Source organism: Cervus canadensis, chromosome 1 (genome assembly GCF_019320065.1).
Source record: "Cervus canadensis isolate Bull #8, Minnesota chromosome 1, ASM1932006v1, whole genome shotgun sequence".
Classification (NCBI taxonomy): Eukaryota; Metazoa; Chordata; class Mammalia; order Artiodactyla; family Cervidae; genus Cervus; species Cervus canadensis.
Genome location: NC_057386.1, coordinates 73,350,379 through 73,370,406, shown reverse-complemented (window position 1 = coordinate 73,370,406; position 20,028 = coordinate 73,350,379). Strand labels below are relative to the sequence as shown.

At 36.2% G+C, this 20,028-nt stretch overlaps 1 protein-coding gene across 1 annotated transcript in view; it reads left to right on the top strand.

Annotated features, from left to right (window-relative positions):
- The window catches only part of USP38 (ubiquitin specific peptidase 38), a 34,191-nt gene that overhangs the window by 2,504 nt on the left and 11,659 nt on the right, over positions 1-20,028 (top strand). The window contains exons 2-7 of the mRNA XM_043485415.1: positions 113-248; positions 6,364-6,493; positions 8,637-8,738; positions 12,860-13,018; positions 14,624-14,817; positions 17,473-17,566. Coding sequence (XP_043341350.1) covers positions 113-248; positions 6,364-6,493; positions 8,637-8,738; positions 12,860-13,018; positions 14,624-14,817; positions 17,473-17,566 — 815 coding nt within the window. The remainder of the gene's footprint in view (positions 1-112; positions 249-6,363; positions 6,494-8,636; positions 8,739-12,859; positions 13,019-14,623; positions 14,818-17,472; positions 17,567-20,028) is intronic.

Genomic DNA, 20,028 nt, shown 5'->3' with positions numbered 1-20,028 from the left:
CAGGAGGTGGAGCATAACAACCACTCGGTGGAAGGGGTGGTAAACTGTTCTCTGTACATACTTCATTTACACCTTCTTGCCATGCCCGTTTGTCTTCATTAAAACCACACAGACGCGTCGTCCGAACCTTCCGTAGCCCTGGCGAGCCTCGTGCAGCATATCCCTCTGCAGATGATCACGGTTCTCATCAGGAGCCTGACTACTGACCCAAATGTCAAAGACGCCAGCATGACCCACGCTCTTTGCAGGTACTTCTTCATAACACCATAGATGGGAATTGTAGATTTGAGAGGAGAAGATTATTTTGCTGTATTTTGTTGGTAGTGAAAAACTTAGGGAAATGTGCAGAACTGAAATCATGGAATCAAATATATAAAGATTCTCCTAATTAATTGAAATGACTCACTTACCTTACTGTAGGCTTGCAACTGCTGCTGCTAAGTCACTTCAGTCGTGTCCGACTCTGTGCGACCCCATAGACGGCAGCCCACAGGCTCCTCTGTCCCTGGGATTCTCCAGGCAAGAACACTGGAGTGGGTTGCCATTTCCTTCTCCAATGCAGGAAAGTGAAAAGTGAAAGTGAAGTCGCTCAGTCGTGTCTGACTCTTGGCGACCCCATGGACTGCAGCCCACCAGGCTCCTCCATCCATGGGATTTTCCAGGCAAGAGTACTGGAGTGGGGTGCCATTGCCTTCTCTGGTAGGCTTGCAGGCATTTCAGTAATTCACAAACATGTTTTCAATTCAACATTTTTGAATTACAAAAATATAACACACATGTACACTTATAATACAGTCAGGAGTTGGTTGGATTATCGATACATTTTATGAATTTCTTTGCTCGGTATCATTTCCTGAAACCTATTTCCTCCCTCTGGGATCTTTTTTCTTCCTGACTAAGCATATGCTTTTACTTAGTACATACTTTTACTTTCTCTTTCAACCAGGACCTCTGGGTAATACTTAGTCTGTTCAAAGTGTGTTTCTTTCTTGCATATTCTCAAGTATATGGTTTGGCAAGACACAGAATTCTAATTTGATAATCATTTTCTCTTAGCATTTTGAAAATAACACTGCCCTATCTTCTGGCATATCTGTTGTTGCTGATGTGGAGCCTGCGGTTGGTGTGATTGTCTTTCCTTTGTGGGCAGTTAGGCTCTCCTGGTATGCTTACACTTGCTCTTTATCCTTGATGTTTTCCATTTTCGTCTTATCTGTCTAGGGGTAAACTTAATGTTACTTCTACTTCTTAATACTCTTGTGCTCCCATTAATTTAGCCATCTGGTCATTCACCTATTCAAATCACATTTAGATACATCCTGATTTCAGAGATGTTGCAAGGTATAGTCATTGGTGTTCTAGTTTAAATTGCAGAACTTTTGTTTCTGTGGTGGTATATAACCTAATTATACATCCTAAAATTGATTCTGTTTTTAGATTTGATTAAATATGATAAGTAAAATAATTTAGTATGTTGGATAGTGATGAATGTTTTGGGAAAAAAAGTAGATAGGAAAGCAGTAAAGCATGGGCAATGGTTTGCAATTTTAAATAAGATAGACAAGGAAGGCCTCACTGAAAAGGTGACCTCGAAGTAAAGATATGAAGGAAATGAAAGTGCAAACCTTTTGGAGATCTAAGGGGAAGGACATCAATACTATCTTATAATTTACTAATTTTTCTTTCAAAGGAAAGGTATTATTACTTATTGAATTTATTTATTTCAGTGACTATATTCTTCTAATTGAGCTTTCCCTGTCTTCCTATTCTTGTTTCATATCTGTCTGGTTTTGTTTTGTATTTTTTTTCTCTTTTTTTCTCCTGTATGTGTGTATTGATAGCACATTTAAAGAAAATATAAGGATTTGGAACAAAATGTTTTCTGCATTACAGATTATAATTTAACTGTAATTATAAATTACAGTCATGAGGTAACATGTAAACTTCAGTATCAATATTTTATGTTGGTTCTCAGAAATTTACCTACATACAAATCTCGCTGTCCGGTTCTTTTTTTTGCTTATAGTTGATTTATAATGTTGGGTATGGCACCCTTTTCATACTGTTCATGGGGTTCTCTGATGGCACCCTTAGTCTTAATTTTTCAGCCTCTTCAAAACAACCATAGTTTCCAACTTAAGAATTTATTTTAATTTTAAGATATATTTGGAAATTAATTTTTACCTACCTGTTTCTATGGGAAATTGTGATCCATTTTTTTGTATTGCATTTCCAATTTATCTCCTACATGATCCTATTTAACTTACAATGTACCTGGAGTAATTATTCTTGTGATACAAATGTAAATGAGGATAGTAACGTTTCCTTTTATCATACCCTCTACTCCCTCATACTCTATATTTTCACACATGGCACTTGTCATGTTTCACCGTCATTTTCTGTAACCCAGAGAAATGCAAATGCATGTCCTGTGCCAGAACTAGGTAAGTAACACTAAAGGATGAAATAGGCCAGGTGTAACTGACCTGGTGGCTCAGTGGGAAAGAATCCACCTGCCAACGCAGAAGATGCTGGTTCGATCCCTGAGCTGGGAAGATCCCGTGGAGAAAGCAACCCACTCCAGTACTCTTGGCTGGGAAATGCCATGAACAGAGGACACTGGCTGGCCACAGTCCATGGGGTCACAAAGAGCTGGACACAACCTAGCAGCTAAACAACTGAAATAATAGGAAATGGGGTTCATGAGCACTTTCCAAAAGAGAGAGCTGATCCTCAACTTCTGTTGTCTTATTATCACAGGGGAATTTTTTTTTTTTGCTTTTAAACTTTTTAATTTATATTGGAGTATAGCCGATGAACAATGTTGTGGTAGCTTCAGGCGGACAGCAAAGGGACTCAGCCATACATACACATGTATCCATTCACCCCTAAACTCCCCTCCAGTCCAGGCTGCCATGTAACATTGAGCAGCAGAGTCCCCTGTGCTATACAGTAGGACCTTGGTGGTTATCCATTTAAAATATAACAGTGTGTACATGTCAATTCCAAACTCCCTAACTATCTCCTCCACTGATCCTTCTCCCCTGGCAATCATAAGTTCTGTTCTCTAAGTCTGTGTCATAGGAAAATTTGAGTTCAGTATTGCTAATCTGATTTTTCAAAAGAAGCCTGATGTCCATTTTTTATGTGAAGTTTTCCAATTTTTAAAACATTGGAAAGAATAAGGCTGAAAGCTGGATCTAGCCCTTAAGCTGCCATATAAAAGTGAAAATTGCCTTTATTCTCTACAAATTAAGAATATTATATTAGTCACTCAGTCGTGTCCAAGCCTTTGCGACCCCACTGACTATAGCCCACCAGGCTCCTCTGTCCGTGGAATTCTCCAGGTGAGAATACTGGAGTGGGCTGCTGTTTCCTTCTCCAAGGGATCTTCTGGAACCAGGGATCAAACCCGGGTCTCCCGCATTGCAGGCAGATTCTTTACCATCTCAGCCAGTAGGGAAGCCCTGCCAGTTTTAATTTTTTTAAGTTACATGTCCTTTTTTTTTTTAGCTCTAGAGGGAAATGGTTTCATTTAGTCAATAGATTTGAGCTCCATTTCAATGCAGATCAAAGATTAGAGATTAAAAAACAAAACAGAACAGTGAGAACACTGTTCTTAATCCTACAATCTAATAGAGGAAACAAGATTTATTACAACTACTAAATGTTCTTTAAATAGTAGGAAATTAAATCAGCCTATCAGGGTTAAGTGTCCTTAAAATTCAAATTGTAACCAATACACAGTGGATAAAATTACAGTAGTTATCCAAAGAAATAACTGATTCTAGAGTGACTGTGTGTGAGCGGATTTGAGCCTATGTAAATCCAATCAAATTTAAAGTGTAGCCAAAGTGTCTCATTACCTGGCAAGCAATGAGATTATTGCTTCAGATACCAACACTGCTACTTACTGTGTGGCCTGTTGAATATTTCCTAACTTTCCCTATCAGTTTGAAGGCATACACCATAATTTATAGAGTTACATTCTTAGCATTTAATGCAGTATCTGTCATATAATAGACACTCAAATATTTTTTGAATGAGTGGCTTCTAATTTGTGTTACTTCTGACTTGAAGTATCTTTAGGGTGGTTAGGAGATGGGGTACACGTGGGATAAGGTAAAGACTAGATAGAGGCTTATGAGAGGGGAGGCTAGAAGTGGAGAGGATGGAGAAAAGGCTGATTGGGTGATTAGGGATGGTGAAAAGCCATGGCCAAGTGGAATTTTCTACTCTGCCCCCTCGGCTTTACTTGTACTCCCCTTGGACCTGAGTTAAAGGGAAGCTTGGGCCCCGTGTGCTGGGGAGCCCAGTCTGGTTCCACTCTGGGCCTGTGCTCCCCACGGGGAAGCGTCTGCAGAGCCACAGAGAGGTGCTCGCTTGTTCTCCTTCTCTAACCCATAGTTCTTTTGTGTACATACTTATGGTAAATATATGTATATATATACATAGAACTTGTACTCATATGTTTTCTTTTAGACAAACAAATCGGTTTTAAAAAAGATTCACCAGCATTTTTTTTCTCTTTTAATTCAATAATAGCTCAGATATTTTTGTGTTAGATCCCTGTGGATAGATTCATATCGACCTGTCTCATATTTTAAAACTTTACCTAATGTTCCGTAGTATGTATAAGTCGTTTCCTTATAATGGACAGTTAGATAATTTTGAATTTTTTCTGTATTGTAAGCAGTACTGCAGTGAATATACTCTTCACACACAAATGCAAATATCTCTACTTTCTACTCCGGGTATGTAGAGTGGCCACAGACTTGTGAAAACCAGATTAACAACAGTTGAGAGGTGTGGAACAGCTCTCAGGGGCAACTGTAATGACTTAAAACCATAATTGTTGGCCAGAAAAACAAGAAAAGGAAAAAGAAATAATGTGTGTAGAGTATAGAGGAAACATATAGTTAACCTGTAGTAAAATGAGTATGAACTTTGAAGCCACTCCGTGTCTGATAGAACAGGTTAATCGTTAAGAGCAAAAATCTTAATAAAGATAACACTCCAGTGTTAATGTAGATAGTTTATGTCAATAAGAAAGTCAGTCCTTTTAACATGTTAGTTGCTCTTTTGGTCATGTGTTTATGTACTTAGTATTTATATTTTACATTTTGTACAATCAAAGTATGTATTTATTTCCACATCTTAACATTTAGAAGGGAGACATTCATATTTTCAGTGTATTAATTCATTTAACCTTCACATCAGTCCTGTAAAATTCATTCATAACCTACAGATGAGGAACTGAAACACAAAGAAGTAACTGATAAAAGTATTTAGGGACCCCCAGCTAATAAATGGTGAACTGAGATTTTTAAACCAAATCACTCTGACTTAAAAACCTGGTTTGTTTTACTATTTTTGTTTTATTATATATTCACCCAAACTGGATTACTGGATCAAAATCAAATAACATGAACATTTCGCCCAGTTGCCTTTCAAAAGCATTGTAGCATCTTCTTCATTGTGGTTGATGTCTATCATAAGGGATAGTTTCCATCACAGCATATTACTTTATTTTCATTAAATTGGGTTGCTACTCAAAAAGGTGGTGGTAGTGGTTTAGTCACTAAGTCGTGTCCAACTCTTGGTACCCCATGGGCTGTAGCCTGCCAGGCTGCTCTGTCCATGGCATTTCCCAGGCCAGAATACTGACTGAAGTGGGTTGCCATTTCCTCCCCCAGGGGATCTTTGCAACCTACTGGTCAAACCCCAGTCTCCTGCATTGCAGGTGTATTCTTTACCGACTGAGCCACCAAGGAAGCCCTACTCAAAGAGAAAAGCACTCACTGTTACAAAACGAGGCCATTTCAGTATTTGTATACTTGGGGCCCTTTTACCTATCTGAAATTTCTTTTTGTTATCTAAAGAATTTTGAGAGAGATGAAGAGACCTGTTTCACAATTCAAAATATAGTCTTTTTTAACAGTACATTTTATATTTATTTAGATTGTAATCACCAGAAAGGAGAAATTTTGGTTCATATGCATGTCTTAGTTCAGATAGCCATATTTGAACTGTTCTTCTTAGAGTAAATTTGCCTAATGAATTGACACTACTGAAGAATAAATTCAAAACTTTGCATTTATGCAGAATGATTATAGGAAATTCTTTTTATACAAATGTGTTATATAAGACTGTCAGTTGACAAGATTGGGAATCCCCGAGTACAAGCAACCATTATATTCCTTTCTACATCTTCAATAGTACTTTTCACATGCAAGCTCAGTAAATATTGAGTCACAAAGTGAGTGACTGTAACTGCCCACTGTAGTTACTCTTGTTATTCCTAACTGAATAATGTCAAAGCTATTGTCAATGCTCATAGTTTTGTTATCCTTTAATTTTCAGAATGATTGACTGGCTGTCCTGGCCATTGGCTCAGCATGTAGACATATGGGTGATTGCACTCTTGAAAGGACTGGCAGCTGTCCAGAAGTTTACTATTTTGATAGATGTTACTCTACTGAAAATAGAATTGGTAAGTGGGAGTATGTTAATCTTTTGAAATGCATAGACATATAATATATGTGTGCTAAGTCATTTCAGTCATGTCTGACTCTTTGCAACCCTATGGACTGTAGCCCCCCAGGCTCTTCTGTCCATGGGATTTCCCAGGCAAGAATACTGAAGTGGGTTGCCATTTCCTTCTCCAGGGGATCTTCCTGACCCAGGGATCGGACACGCATCTCTCTCTTACATAGCCTACATTGGCGGGTTCTTTACCACCAGTGCTGCCTGGGAAGCAAGACCCATATAAGTCCATATAATAAGTCTTTTTATCTTTGCGTTGTCCCCTTTAAAGTGTCTAGTTTTGAATATGGTCTTGTTTTGGGTTTTCTTTTGAATAAAAATTTTGAATAGGTTTTAGAAATTTAAAATGCTACTTAAGATTAGGTCATTATAATAATTTTGCTGTTTTCAAATATTTATTACGAAAACATTTTCTTCCCCTTATCTCTTGAATCCCAATTAATCCAGCTTTTACCACCATTATTCTGCCAAAATGATCTTTGACACCTATGCTCTCTAGTGTTGCTTAACTCAAGAGTTTTTTCTCAAGCCTCCTCTCTTTTGACCTGTTAGTCATTTGACACAGTTGATCACTCCCTCTTGAAACACTTTCCTCCCTTGGTTTCCAGGATGTCATACTCTCCTGGATTTTATTCTAGTGCACTTCTCAGTCCTGTAGTGGGTCTTTGTAACTTTACAGTGCCTTAGAGTTTCATCTCTGGCTTCCTTTCTTCTCAGTTCACACGGCCACCATGGCTTTAAACAACATCTCTAAGTTTATGACTGATAGGTTTACATTTCTAGTCCATTATTCTCCTGTAAACTCCATATTCATGTATCCAGCTCTCTATATCCTTGGATCTCAGGTTCAGCTTATCCATAACCTAATCCCTGATTTTTCCCTCCCAACCCTGGTCTTTCCCCATCTTAAATGACTGTCTTCGCCTTTCATGTGCTCAGGCTCAACCTTGAAGGTATTCTTGTCTCTCTTCATGCTTTCTCAGCCCATATCTTACAAATCCTACTGACTCCACCTTTAAAATATATCCTGCATTCTACCACTGTCAACCAGCTACATCACTACCACCCTGGTCCAGATTCATCACCAGTTGTGCTAAGTCACTTCAGTTATGTCCAACGCTATGCAACCCTATGGACTGTAGCCCACCAGGCTCCTCCGTCCATGGGAATTCTTCAGGCAGGACTACTGGAGTAGGTTGTCATGGCCTCCTCCAGGGGATCTTCCCAACCCAGGGATCAAACCTGGGTCTCCTGCCTCGGAAGCACCACCCCTTGCTATATTGAGTGCAGTAGCCCTGCGGCTCCTGCCCTTGATCCCTCTCGGGCATCACACGAGGTCCTACCTGATCTGGGCCACTGCTGCTCCTCTCGCCTGGCCTCCACTGTAACTGCCTCAGTCTCCGTGCTTTATTTCCACACACTGCCCTCCTCGTTATATCTCTGCCCACCAGGCTGGAGGCCTCAGGGCTTTTGCAATGCTGAGTATAATCATCAGAGCAAAGGCCTTTCTTCCAGTTATCTGTCAGACTTATCTCATTCCTTTCAGTTTTTTGTAGTCAGGGGTCACGTTTATCATGGGCCTTTTATTAATTCCCTATAATAAAACAGCCAAGCCTTTTGCCACTCAGCATTCCCTATTCAACATGCCTTGCTTTCATAGCATTTTTCTCTCATTACTTTTAATTGTCTCTACTCAACCCTCTAGACAGTAAGCTCTGTAAGATCAGAGGTTTCCTTTGAATCCACTATGGTTTTCCCAGTATATACAATAGTGTCAAGCAGTGGTAGATGGTCGGTAAGTATTTGCTGAATAAGTAATGGGCCAGGGAGCTATCACCTTGTAAACATTATTTGACAGATTTTTATTTGAGGATGTAGTTTTAAGAGTTGGTGAAGTCATTATACTCCCTTGATCTCTGTCATGTAATTTCCTAACTTTCTCCGTCTCCCAGAGTTTAATTACACATGTTTTGATAAAACTTCCCAGGAGATATGCACATAAATAATTTGGAGCCCTATGAAAGTAACCACTGATGGGGATGATGATTTCCGTGCCAAGCCTTGAAGCGGATGTCTTGTCTTGTCTGCAGGTTTTTAATCGCCTTTGGTTTCCTCTCGTGCGGCCTGGAGCTCTTGCAGTCCTGTCTCACATGCTGCTTAGTTTCCAGCACTCTCCAGAGGCGTTCCATTTGGTGAGTTATGACCCAAGATTCCTACTGTGAAAAACCGTGTTTTAAAAGTTCAACTTAGTATCGAGTCACATTTGTATTTGTGAGAAGATTATAGATTGGTGCTAAATCTATGTTCCTGTAGCTTTATGGGTCCTTTTAAAATTGATATTGTGAGATTTCCTCTCCAAGAATATATTTTAGAATGTCTTGGGTCTCACCAAAACTTCCACTTGGGATCACAAAGAGCAGCTGAAAGTTAAAAGTTACTCTCGTACTTGAGAAATGCCACGTGTCAGTGTCACTGTCCATTGTCTGTTGCACACATGAGCCTACGTGTAGAAGGAGAAAAATGGTTTAAAACCACTGCCTGCTTTAGAACTTCAGAAGCATGAAAACATCAGTCTTTGTTGCCCTAGAATTAGGGCTTTGCATTCTCTCTCAGCTCATATCCTATAAATTCTGTTGATTCCTCCTTTAAAATATATCCAGAATCCTACCACCTTTAACCAGCTGCATCACTGGTTTTGGTTTGATTTCATATTGTTTATTTGATTATCAGTTATTGCAAGTGAGAAATAACAATGTAATTTTGAGAACCTGTCCATTTTTCTGTCTAGAGTATCACAGGAAAGCAATGCTTTATGTGGTTACTCACTTCCTCCAAAGTCTGATCCTCAGTTTTACAGGACTAGAAACTCAGTCAACACACCCACAATTTAAAATTTTAGGAAGTCTGACCCACCACAAACATATTCAAAAGAGGTTGATGAAATGAAGAATTTCAGCTGTTGATTGTTGGCTGGAAATTTAACTAGCCTCAGAGAATTATGTATCACATCGGCTACTCAGTGCCTCTTTCCACTGAAGGAAAATCTCTGCAGGCTTATCAGAAGTAAACTTTACTAACAAGTAATTACTTATAATACATTATCACTTAGTAAGAGTGATTTCTGTAGTTTATTGTTCTAATTGGTGAGCTTGATCATCAGTTAATAAACTTGTTATCCATTACGCAAAACTCAAACTTGAGCTAATGTAGCAGGAATACTAGTAAAATCGTCCAAGGGAAAAAACAACTATTTGTCCCTCCCTTCAGGCACAGTCATGTATCAGCTGTTTGAGAAAAGGTTTATATTTATTTATTTTCTGGGGAGGAAATCCATTCTAATGTTTACTACTCTCCACACATTCCTTATTCTCTCAGGTAAGTCACTTCTGCTATACTCTAAACCTGTTTCCTTGCTCAATTTTTTAAAAGATGGAAGGGATCTCCTTAGCTTTTGTTGTCTTCCCCCCTCCCCAAAAAAAGTAATTGAAATGGCAAATGGTTGACTTTGAAATATTTGACTACTGAAATAAGTAATTATGAAATCATTTATTTAAAGAACAGTTAGAGCTAAAATAGGAAACTGTGATCTGGCTTTATAAAGTCTAAAAACAAAGACTTAATTATTCTGTCTACATACAGTGTATAGCCCCAACTAAAATTAACGTGGGCATCTAGCAGTGGGCCATGCAGTGGTTAAATCACCGATAACTCCAAACAACTCAGCAACAGGCTCAGGTTGAGGACTTGCTAAGTATGAACAGTAACCTGAAATCACCAGCACATTATACATTTAGAATATTTTAAAGCAAACCAAGATTGATGTGAGGAAAAAATTTTAAATGGAAGAGAAAATATCAAACCTTCTAATTAAATGTTATACACATTTTCTCAAATAGTAACTTAAGTTTAATGAATAGCACAGTAATGTCTGCAAATATTCAAATTTGCTCATTCAGAAAAAAAAAATCAGTTTTCAGATATTTAGAAGATAATAACCTGCTTGGACGTCTGTCTTATACACTTGTGAAGAAGTCTTATTTCTGAGTCAGTGATCATTTTTTACTACATAAGATGTAATAGTAGATAGCTAGGTATATTATCTGTCCACAGAGATCCAGTCTAGCCTAGGAAGGCTTTTGGACGATTTAGTATTATAAATTAAATAATCATTTTAAAAATTCTTTCTTCTCTTCCATCTTTGTCTCCCCTGTCACCTCTGAGAAAACCATAATTTTGGATTTCTGACTACTTTAGCAAGTATCTGATAGATATGACTCTATGGAGCAAAATTATAATTCAGATTTGCTTTGAAATATGGCAATGATAGCAGTGGTGTGAACCATCAGGAGCTGGTAGTTTTATGGTCAGATTAATGCCTTCAACGGAGGTAAGATTAAAGAAAGTGGTATGAAAGCAAAACTATGATTTAAGACCTCAAAGCATAAGAGTAAAACCAGAGAGAGGAGAATGAAGAATAGCACTGTTATTTCAAGGATATGAATTTCTTTCTACAAGAAGGAAGGGGGCTGATTGGAATATAACTATAATTGTAGTTATTGCTGTTTGATGATAAGACCGTAGAGCTGGCTGTAACTTCACTTTTGTCATGAGTTAGCCATGAACCAAAAAGATGTTCTACACTGCTTATACCAAGTAATATTCTACACTACTTTTTATTTGGTTCATTTGGCTACTTTAAGAATAGTCTGAAGGAGGGCAAAAGGTGAAAGCAAGGAGACCATTTGGGAGGGAGGCTTTGCATGAATTTGAGGCAAGAGATGATTGTCAGTTGAAACAAGAAAAGCTCTAGGCAGTATATAGGTTTGATTCCATTTGTACAAAAAAACACATATATGGTATGTGCCGTGACATGCTATATGAAATTAGATATACATCCAATGTCTTTCGCAGGACAGTGGGACAGAGACTTTTACTTCATACATGTTTGTATCGTTAGATTTTCTTTATAGTAAGTGTGTAATTCATTTACAACAAAATTAAACTTGTATAGAAAGATAATATAACAATATAGGAAGTTAGGGCAATATATCATGAAATTACCCATAGTCTCACTACAGTAATTTTTATGTTTTCCATTACAATGTTTTTTCCCCTAAATATTTTAACAAGGTTGTAATTATATTTACAATCAATATGTAATTTTTGTATCCTTCTTTTGAAATTTAACGTTACATAATATTTTCCCATGTTGCTGCATATACACACACACATACGTACACAAAAGTTCTACAAAGAGAAAATAATAAGATGCTTTTTACATGTGGACTCTAAATATATAGTATCAAATTATACTAATGAGCCACTGTGCAAAATAGCATTTATTTTGTTAATAACCTCTTAAATATGTGATTGGCTCTGTATTGACTTTTTACTCTAATTTTATAATGAAAGGATATTGTTGTGCTTATTATCAGTGTTAATAGTTTTCTACATAATTATGAGCAATGAGCATTTTAGATTTCACTTTAATTTTTAATCCCAGTTCCTTAAAAATAATGGACTTTCCTCATTCTCTTTATTTTTAGAATCATCTCTTCTTTTTTGGAGGTGGGGCATGGAAATCATTAGTAAGGATAACCATGCTTACATAAGACACCGTCCCTAAAATAAAGGTAGTCCCTTGTCTAAAATAGAGGTGGTGCAGTAGCCTCAGCTGTAATTTTAGTTGTATGGGTAAGTTATGAAGATTTTCTTGAAGCAGTCTTTATTGTGCAAACATGTCTAATTCTTTCAAGTGAAAAATCTAAAATTCACACTAGATGGCGCTCTTAAGTTATTGCTTGGTTTATCTTTTAACCATTTGTCCCTATTAAACAATGTGGTAAATATAATAGCCCCAACATTTTTCAGTTTAAGCCATTTTTAGAATGGCAGCAGTGACTTAGGCTCCTATTTATTACCTTAATTTTTTGTACCTTAGTTTTAAATGGAGTATAAGCATGAGGAGAGGGGTCTTATATGGAATTACAATTATATTTGCTTCAAAAACTAGGTTTACCTTGGTATTCTAGAAGTGTTTAACTTCATAACGTTTTTAGAAAAAGGCAGTGACTGAACAAACAGAAGAGCATTGCTCGTCGTGTAACATTTGCGCTCCATTTGTACTGGCGTGGGTTGCCATTTCCTTCTCCAGGCAGTCTTTCCCAACCCAGGGATCAAACCTGGGTTTCCTGCGTTGCAGGCTGATTCTTTACAGTCTGAGCCACCAGGGAAACCGTATTCCATTTGTAGGCCAGGGAATTTGTTGCCAGTTTGTGTAAATTAAAGAATGTTTGTCTTCTTTTCTGTTCAGATTGTTCCTCATGTAGTTAATTTGGTTCACTCCTTCAAAAGTGATGGTCTGCCTTCCAGTACAGCCTTCCTAGTGCAGTTAACAGAACTGATTCACTGTATGATGTATCATTACTCTGGATTTCCAGATCTCTACGAACCCATCCTGGAGGCAATAAAGGTATGATGATAGTCTTTGTGGAGCTGCAGCCTACGATGTGATAGATGAATGCGCTGAAACATTTCTATAACCAGCTATTCAATTTACTGTCTTATGGAAATATGCTTTTTGTTTGAAAAATGCAATTGGAACTGTGGTTCAATAATTCTTAGAGAGTTATGTCTTTCTTATGTGCTATAACTCTCCAAATCAATAACCATATTTCTTCAGTTCTACAGTGCCAACAATGATAAGGCATATCTTTAAATTCATAACAGCTTTAGAGGAAATTTGCTTTAAAAAATGATACATTAAGTTGATATGTACATAAGTCGCTTCCCAATATCAGAAATGTCAAAATATGTAAGATACATCTTAGATTCAAGGGAAGGCATTGTAATAACAGTATTTGACCTTAGTTTCTTTGCTGATTTTTATTTCATTTTTGCTGTGGATTGCTCATGAATGTCCATATATCTTAGAATCTTTACTTGAATTATTTGTGAACTTACTGTTTTTCAACTTTGTGTGGATACTGGATCTAAAAAGCATTGATTCTGTTTGTCTTGAAAAATGGATCACAGAAAGCGCACTTTCCTCTTAGTAAATGTATTGCTTAATCAGGGAACAGCAAAATAATTGGAGAACTTCTTTCAGCTAGATGTGTTCAGAAGTTGTTAGAAATCAGTTCTTTTGATAATGTTCCTTTTTGAGTTCTGAAATAAAGTATAAGGTCTCATTATCTGTACTTCTGTATGTGAAATGAATACAAAGCATATTCTTTCTGCCGTAGAGTTTCTAGTTAGAATGAGTTTGGATGAGGCCAAAACACAGAACTGTTCAGCGAAAAAGGTATACCACTGGAATGACCCTTGGACACTTCAGAAGTAAATGTCTTTATTTATAAAAGGTTTTCGTCATGGATTTGATAGCAATATTAACCTGTCTCTGCAGTGTTGCTGTGTCCATAGATGAAAGCTACTGCTGTTGTTAAATGTCATTCTCTACCACTAAAAGCTGAAAATTCTGATAACCGAAGTAGGCTCAGTTTGCACGGATCTCCCTGTTAAACTAAGGGAAGCATTTTCCATGAGATGTCAACAATAACAATAAAATCAAAAGATTAAAGTTGCTTCAGAAAGTATTTTCTGAGGTTTAACTACTTTAGGTGGTAACAGCAGTCCAAAAAAGCCTTCAAGATTTTACCAGCTTCCCTTAGTCTCCAGTACTCCACTCATGCTTCAAAACCACTGACACTGAACATTTTATTTCATATGTCACAAAGCGGGGAAGAAGCTGTATCTTGTAATCATTTTCTCTATGGTTAAACACGAGATGGAGTTTTGTCTTTTAAAGTCAGAGGTCATTGTGCTTAGGTACTTTCTTTTTTCATTCTCTGACTAGCTTTGAGATTTCATTTCTAAGGGTTAATATATTCTTTTTGGAGACCATTCTTTTTGCCATGTACTGTGATTTTTTTTGATGACTGGTCAAGTACTATCAGTGATGTCAAAACTAAATGGGAGAAAAGAAAGATTAAATGTCAGTGGAAGAATCTTCTTTATGGTGTTAATAATAAAAAATAGTTTATACTTTATACTACTTTTTCCTCTTTATGATTTACAGGATTTTCCTAAGCCCGGTGAAGAGAAGATTAAATTGATTCTCAATCAAAGTGCCTGGACTTCTCAATCCAATTCTTTGGCATCTTGCTTGTCTAGATTTTCTGGAAAATCTGAAACTGGGAAAACTGGTCTTATTAATCTAGGGAATACATGTTATATGAACAGTGTTATACAAGCATTGTTTATGGCCACAGAGTAAGTTTTAATTTGAACTTTAAGAAAATTTTTCATTTTAACTATAGAAATTGATGCATGCTGATGAAATGTAAGATGGTGAGATTGTCTTCAAATTATATCTTATATATGGTAGAAACATTAATATTTTCATATAATTGCCTTATTCAGAAACAAAATTGCTTTTAGTGCCTAGAGCTATTAAAATGCTAATTTATATAAATTATACTTCATGTTTATATTATTTATTTCATTTAGAGTCTTTCAGTTACTCTGACTTGATATTTATTAATATATCAGAGGAATTGATTGAACTTATTTCACAGAGTTTAAAGGTCCTCAAGTACTAATTTGTTATTATCCTGTAAGACTGTGTTTTTTTTTTAACCTGTATATTTTTTGAGGTGGTCATATTTAGTTTTTTCTGCTTGTAGGTATTTTGCTGTTTATCAGATCAATAACTTCTTCGCTGCCTTTATAGAAATTCAAGCTCTGCTTCCCATCCCAAGTTGATAGATACTGAACCAGATGTATAACAGACATGTTCCTTTGCCGTCTTACAGATTTACTTTCAAATACATACTCTCTTGAAGCCAAGCAAATAGGAAATCAGTGGCTGTTAGCTATGTGAATGCAATCTGTAAAGGTACAAAATAGTGATGAACTTTTCCTGAAGGCAAAAACCTGGTTGAATTTTTCTCTTCTATACCAATAGGATATTCATGGAACTTGACCAGAGATGTTTACAAATTGAATTCTAGGCCTTTGTAAGTTTTTATGCCTTCCTATATGCCTTCTATATGCCTTCCAGGTATCATACCTGGAGGAGGGCTTGGCAGCCCACTCCAGTATTCTTGCCTGGAGAATTCCATGGACAGAGGAACCTGGAGGGCTGCGGTCCATGGGGTCGCAAAGAGTCGGACATGACTGAGCGACTGATCACAGAGGACTCATAAACTAAAAGCTGAAGAGTTTAGCTTTATTTTCTTTCCTGGCCTCAATATATACAATCAAAACTAAGGTGTTTTCATTTGGTCTAGTGGTTTGTTTGTTTTTAGGAATTTTTTTCTTGTGTTCTAAGAAAATATTTACTCATAGACACAAATGATACTAGGCATAAAACCAAAATAATCCATGTCTTTCCACCAGAGGTCATCTAATCCAACGATCTCATTTTACAAACGATAGAGAAAGCAAAAACTCAAAGCAGTTACAACTGACAGCTACAATTCAAAGACTACATCTTATTTAATAGCAGCCAATACTATCTCAGAATAGGCAGACAGCATATTTTATTTCTTTGGTAATATGTAAATTCTTAAAAAAAAAAATCTAGGAGTACATAAAATAAAAATCAGACATTCCCATAGGTATCTGTTAATAGTTCTGCTTGCATTGTTCCAGACCTATTTTTTGTACAGTGATGAGATTAATCTAGTATAAAACAAATGCGTTGGTTTTTAAAAATATGTTTACAAAGAATCTTGTTTTTGTATTCTTTTCCAGCCACTTATTTTTTTTCTTTTGTTGATTTATATTGGAAATAGTCCCATGTTAGTGTAATGACAGAGCTATGTCATTCTGAGTAAATATGAGTAACTATGTGCCATAGTTAATTTAATCATCTTCCTAATGATGAATATTAGGTTGTTTTGCTTATAATTAACATCTGCCCATATGCCGATATAGAGGCTATTCTTTGAATAGGGTGTGCCACATTGGTCTCCAGAAAGTTGAACTTGCATACTAATACATGATTGTACCTATGAACCCATACCTTTAGCAGTACTTGATAAAATCAGTATTAAAAAATCTTTCCAATCTGGACGAAAATGTCTTTGTGCATATTGGCTGACCTTTACAGAGTTTTTTGCCCTCTCTAGTATCTTTGTTAGCATTTGTGTTTCTTTTCTGAATAACCTATTCTTTCTATTGTGTACCTTTCTGTTGGGTCCTTTTCTTTTTCCTACTGATTTATACTGGTGTATACGTGCTTTCTTCCCATCAGTATGATACATTTATCGAGTGTCTTGTTTGCAGTTTTTTATTTTATGTAGTCAGATCTGCTATTTATCATTTATAGCTTCTGAATTTTAGGACACCTTCCCCTCTAAACTTCCTTTACCCCCTTCTGTTAAATACTTCAGTATTTTCATATTTTACATTTAGCTCATTACCTCTCTGTGGCATCTGTAATGATATGAAATCGTATCTAATTCCATTTTTTTCCAAAAGGATATCCAGTTGTTCTATACTGTTTTTTGAAGTTTCTTCTTTTCCCATTCAGCACTAATACCACATTCTTTAAAACTCTATCTTTATCTTAGTTTTGGTGACAGGACTTTTTTTTTATATTTCATGCAGAGTTGAAAGAATTAAAAGTTGTTTACTCAAGTTACTAGTTAATAGCTTCATCTATTTCTACTTGCTAATCCAAAAGACAGGAATAATGTGCAACAGCATGTGGTCATTGCCAGGCTGTGTAGTAACTGTTCAGCTACATTTTCTTCCTTCTTCACTGCATTGTAGGCAGGGACTTTGCCAGGTAAAGGGCCTTCAGGTAAGTGAAATTTTACTTTAAGGATAGTAACTTGAACTAACTTCCCTTTAGCTTTTAAAAAGTGCATCATGTGTACACATGTAGACAAAAAATTGTGATATTTTACTATGTTTCAGTTTCAGGAGACAAGTATTATCTTTAAATCTAAATGGGTGCAATTCATTAATGAAAAAATTACAGCATCTTTTTGCCTTTTTGGCTCATACACAGGTGAGTGTAAGTGTGTGTAGTATGTATGTTAACTGCATTGATAATCTTCTTTAAACTTCACATTATACCAAATTTTATGAACCTTTTAAACTGAAGAAATAATATATCTCTCTCCCACCACAACAGATCCACATAGAAATCTAAAGAGATACTGCCTAAAATCAGGATATGCCCTAAGTTCTTACTTCTCCCTTCTACTTTCCATTCTTGTACATGAATATTTTACTGACCCATTATTCTAATTATTATAGGTAAAATCTGATTTCCTATCCAAAAAATAGCTCCTTTGTGAAGAAATATTTTTAAATGCATCTTTAAGTTTATAAATATTAATTTGGTAGATTTTCATAGTAATGAACAATTAAAATAATTTTGTGGCATCTTGGCTTTTTTCCCCTCCCATTTCTAATGTATATACCCTTTCATTATGACTAAACTTTTAAGCTCTAGAACTTAATGGATAAACTGTTTACCTGTTAAAACTTATGGAGCTTAAAATTTTGTGATCTTTTATGTCCACAGATTAATCCAAGGAAATAAGTTTATGCTAATAGCCAGAATGTCATGTAAATAGCCATTTACTGAGAGATATAAAGTCTGATAAGCATTCAGAAAGGAATCCTTATGTTCAAGGAACTTGTACTTTTAAGTTTTGAGTAATACCTATGAATAATACAAATCATTTATAAATAATATTTTCTGGTTTTACTGTTTTCATTTCACAGAGGTCTAAAGGAATAGGTAGTTACAGCCAGAAGAGAAGATAGATTTAGAATTGATGGAATTGAGTTGTTAGGAATGCTTTGTTTCCTATCTACAAGCTGAGAAATATCTCAAGTATAACTTCTTAAATGGAAGGAATCAAGATTGACATGAGTGATGGCCTGAAATACTCAGAGGATCATTTTACTGTTCTCTACCTGGAGGAAATATGTTCACAAATTTAACACCTCAGGACCAAAGGAGATGAAATCTCCCTGCAACTCCCAAACATTGTTTTCTAGTAAATGGATGTATGTACTTGCTGTATTTACTGTATGTTATATAGAGTTTGCCCTTGAACATCACAGTCTGAACTGCAGAGGTTCAGTTACACATGGATTTTTTTCAATAAATCTGTACTATAGTACTACACAATCCATGTCTGCGTCCACAAGTGCAGAACCATGATATGGTGGGCTATTGTGAAGTTATACACAGGTTTTTGACTAAGCAGAGGGTCAGCACCCTGACCCCATGTTGTTCAATGGTCAGCTGTGTAACATGTATGCATATGGTAGGTGTATGTGTATCTGTGTGTTTATGTGTAGATATAGATAGATTATATATACCATATTAACAAGTCAGAGCTATTAGGAAAAAGCCTTAGGAGTCTTCCATATTCCCAAAAAAAGAATTAACACGAGAACCTAATTAAAGTTCTGCCATAGTTGAGACCCTGTCTGATAGCAGGCTGATAAGTAGATTAGGTAGGTAGATTTTCCCTACATGATTTAAAAGGCTTTTCTTCTCATAATTAATAAAGCTAATATGTATTGAGCATTTAAATTCATCTAGCTCCTGTGCTAGGTGGTTTACATATATTATCTCTTAATCCTCAAAATCAATCTATGAGGTAATAAGGTAGTATCCCCATTTTACAGGTGAAGAAACAGGACTTACATTACCTGCTTTCATGGCCATGCAAATAAGTGGCAAGACTGGAATATGAATCAAATGATTTCTGAAACCCACTGCAAACAATCCACCAAATTCCTTTTTTTCAAACTGCCATAAACATACCTATTTTGATAGAAATGTTTTCCTTAACTGAGAACCCTGTCATATACCACAAATACTCAAATTCTAAATTTTTAAGTTCCAATCCCAACTTTGCAGATGTCTTTCTCAGTTCTTTTTTTGTCATGGCAAAATCTAGGATTTCAACCTACCTTGCTGTAAACTCCACAAGCAATCACTTCACCGCCCCTATGCTAAAAAAATAAAGTCAGCAAAGTCCCGAACCAGTGTGTTCATATTCCATACATTTATGACATGTATACCCAGTCAAAGAAATTTCCACCTAAAATCAGTATGCATGGCTCTGTAGAGTATGTCCCTTATTAATACAAAATACATATCCACTAACTTTTTTTTTTCAGATTTTTTTTTTAAATTGTGGATTCAAGTACATAAGAGAGATAATGCCAGGAGCATTATATTAAGTTAAAGAGACTTGGGGTCTGATAGAAATCCCCTCTGCTACTAGTTTAGTTGTATGACCTTGGGCAAGTCACATACTTTCTCTAGATCTTAATTCTGATCTGCAGAATGAGAAGTTATGACTGAAAGTTACCTAAATGTATTTGTTTGGTCCTTTGTAGTAAAGGTTAAGCCTACGTAATTTTAGTAATCTTTATTAAACATTATATATTAAGATTTAGTTATGTAGTTCATGGTGTGAGAATCACTTCCTTGTGTTT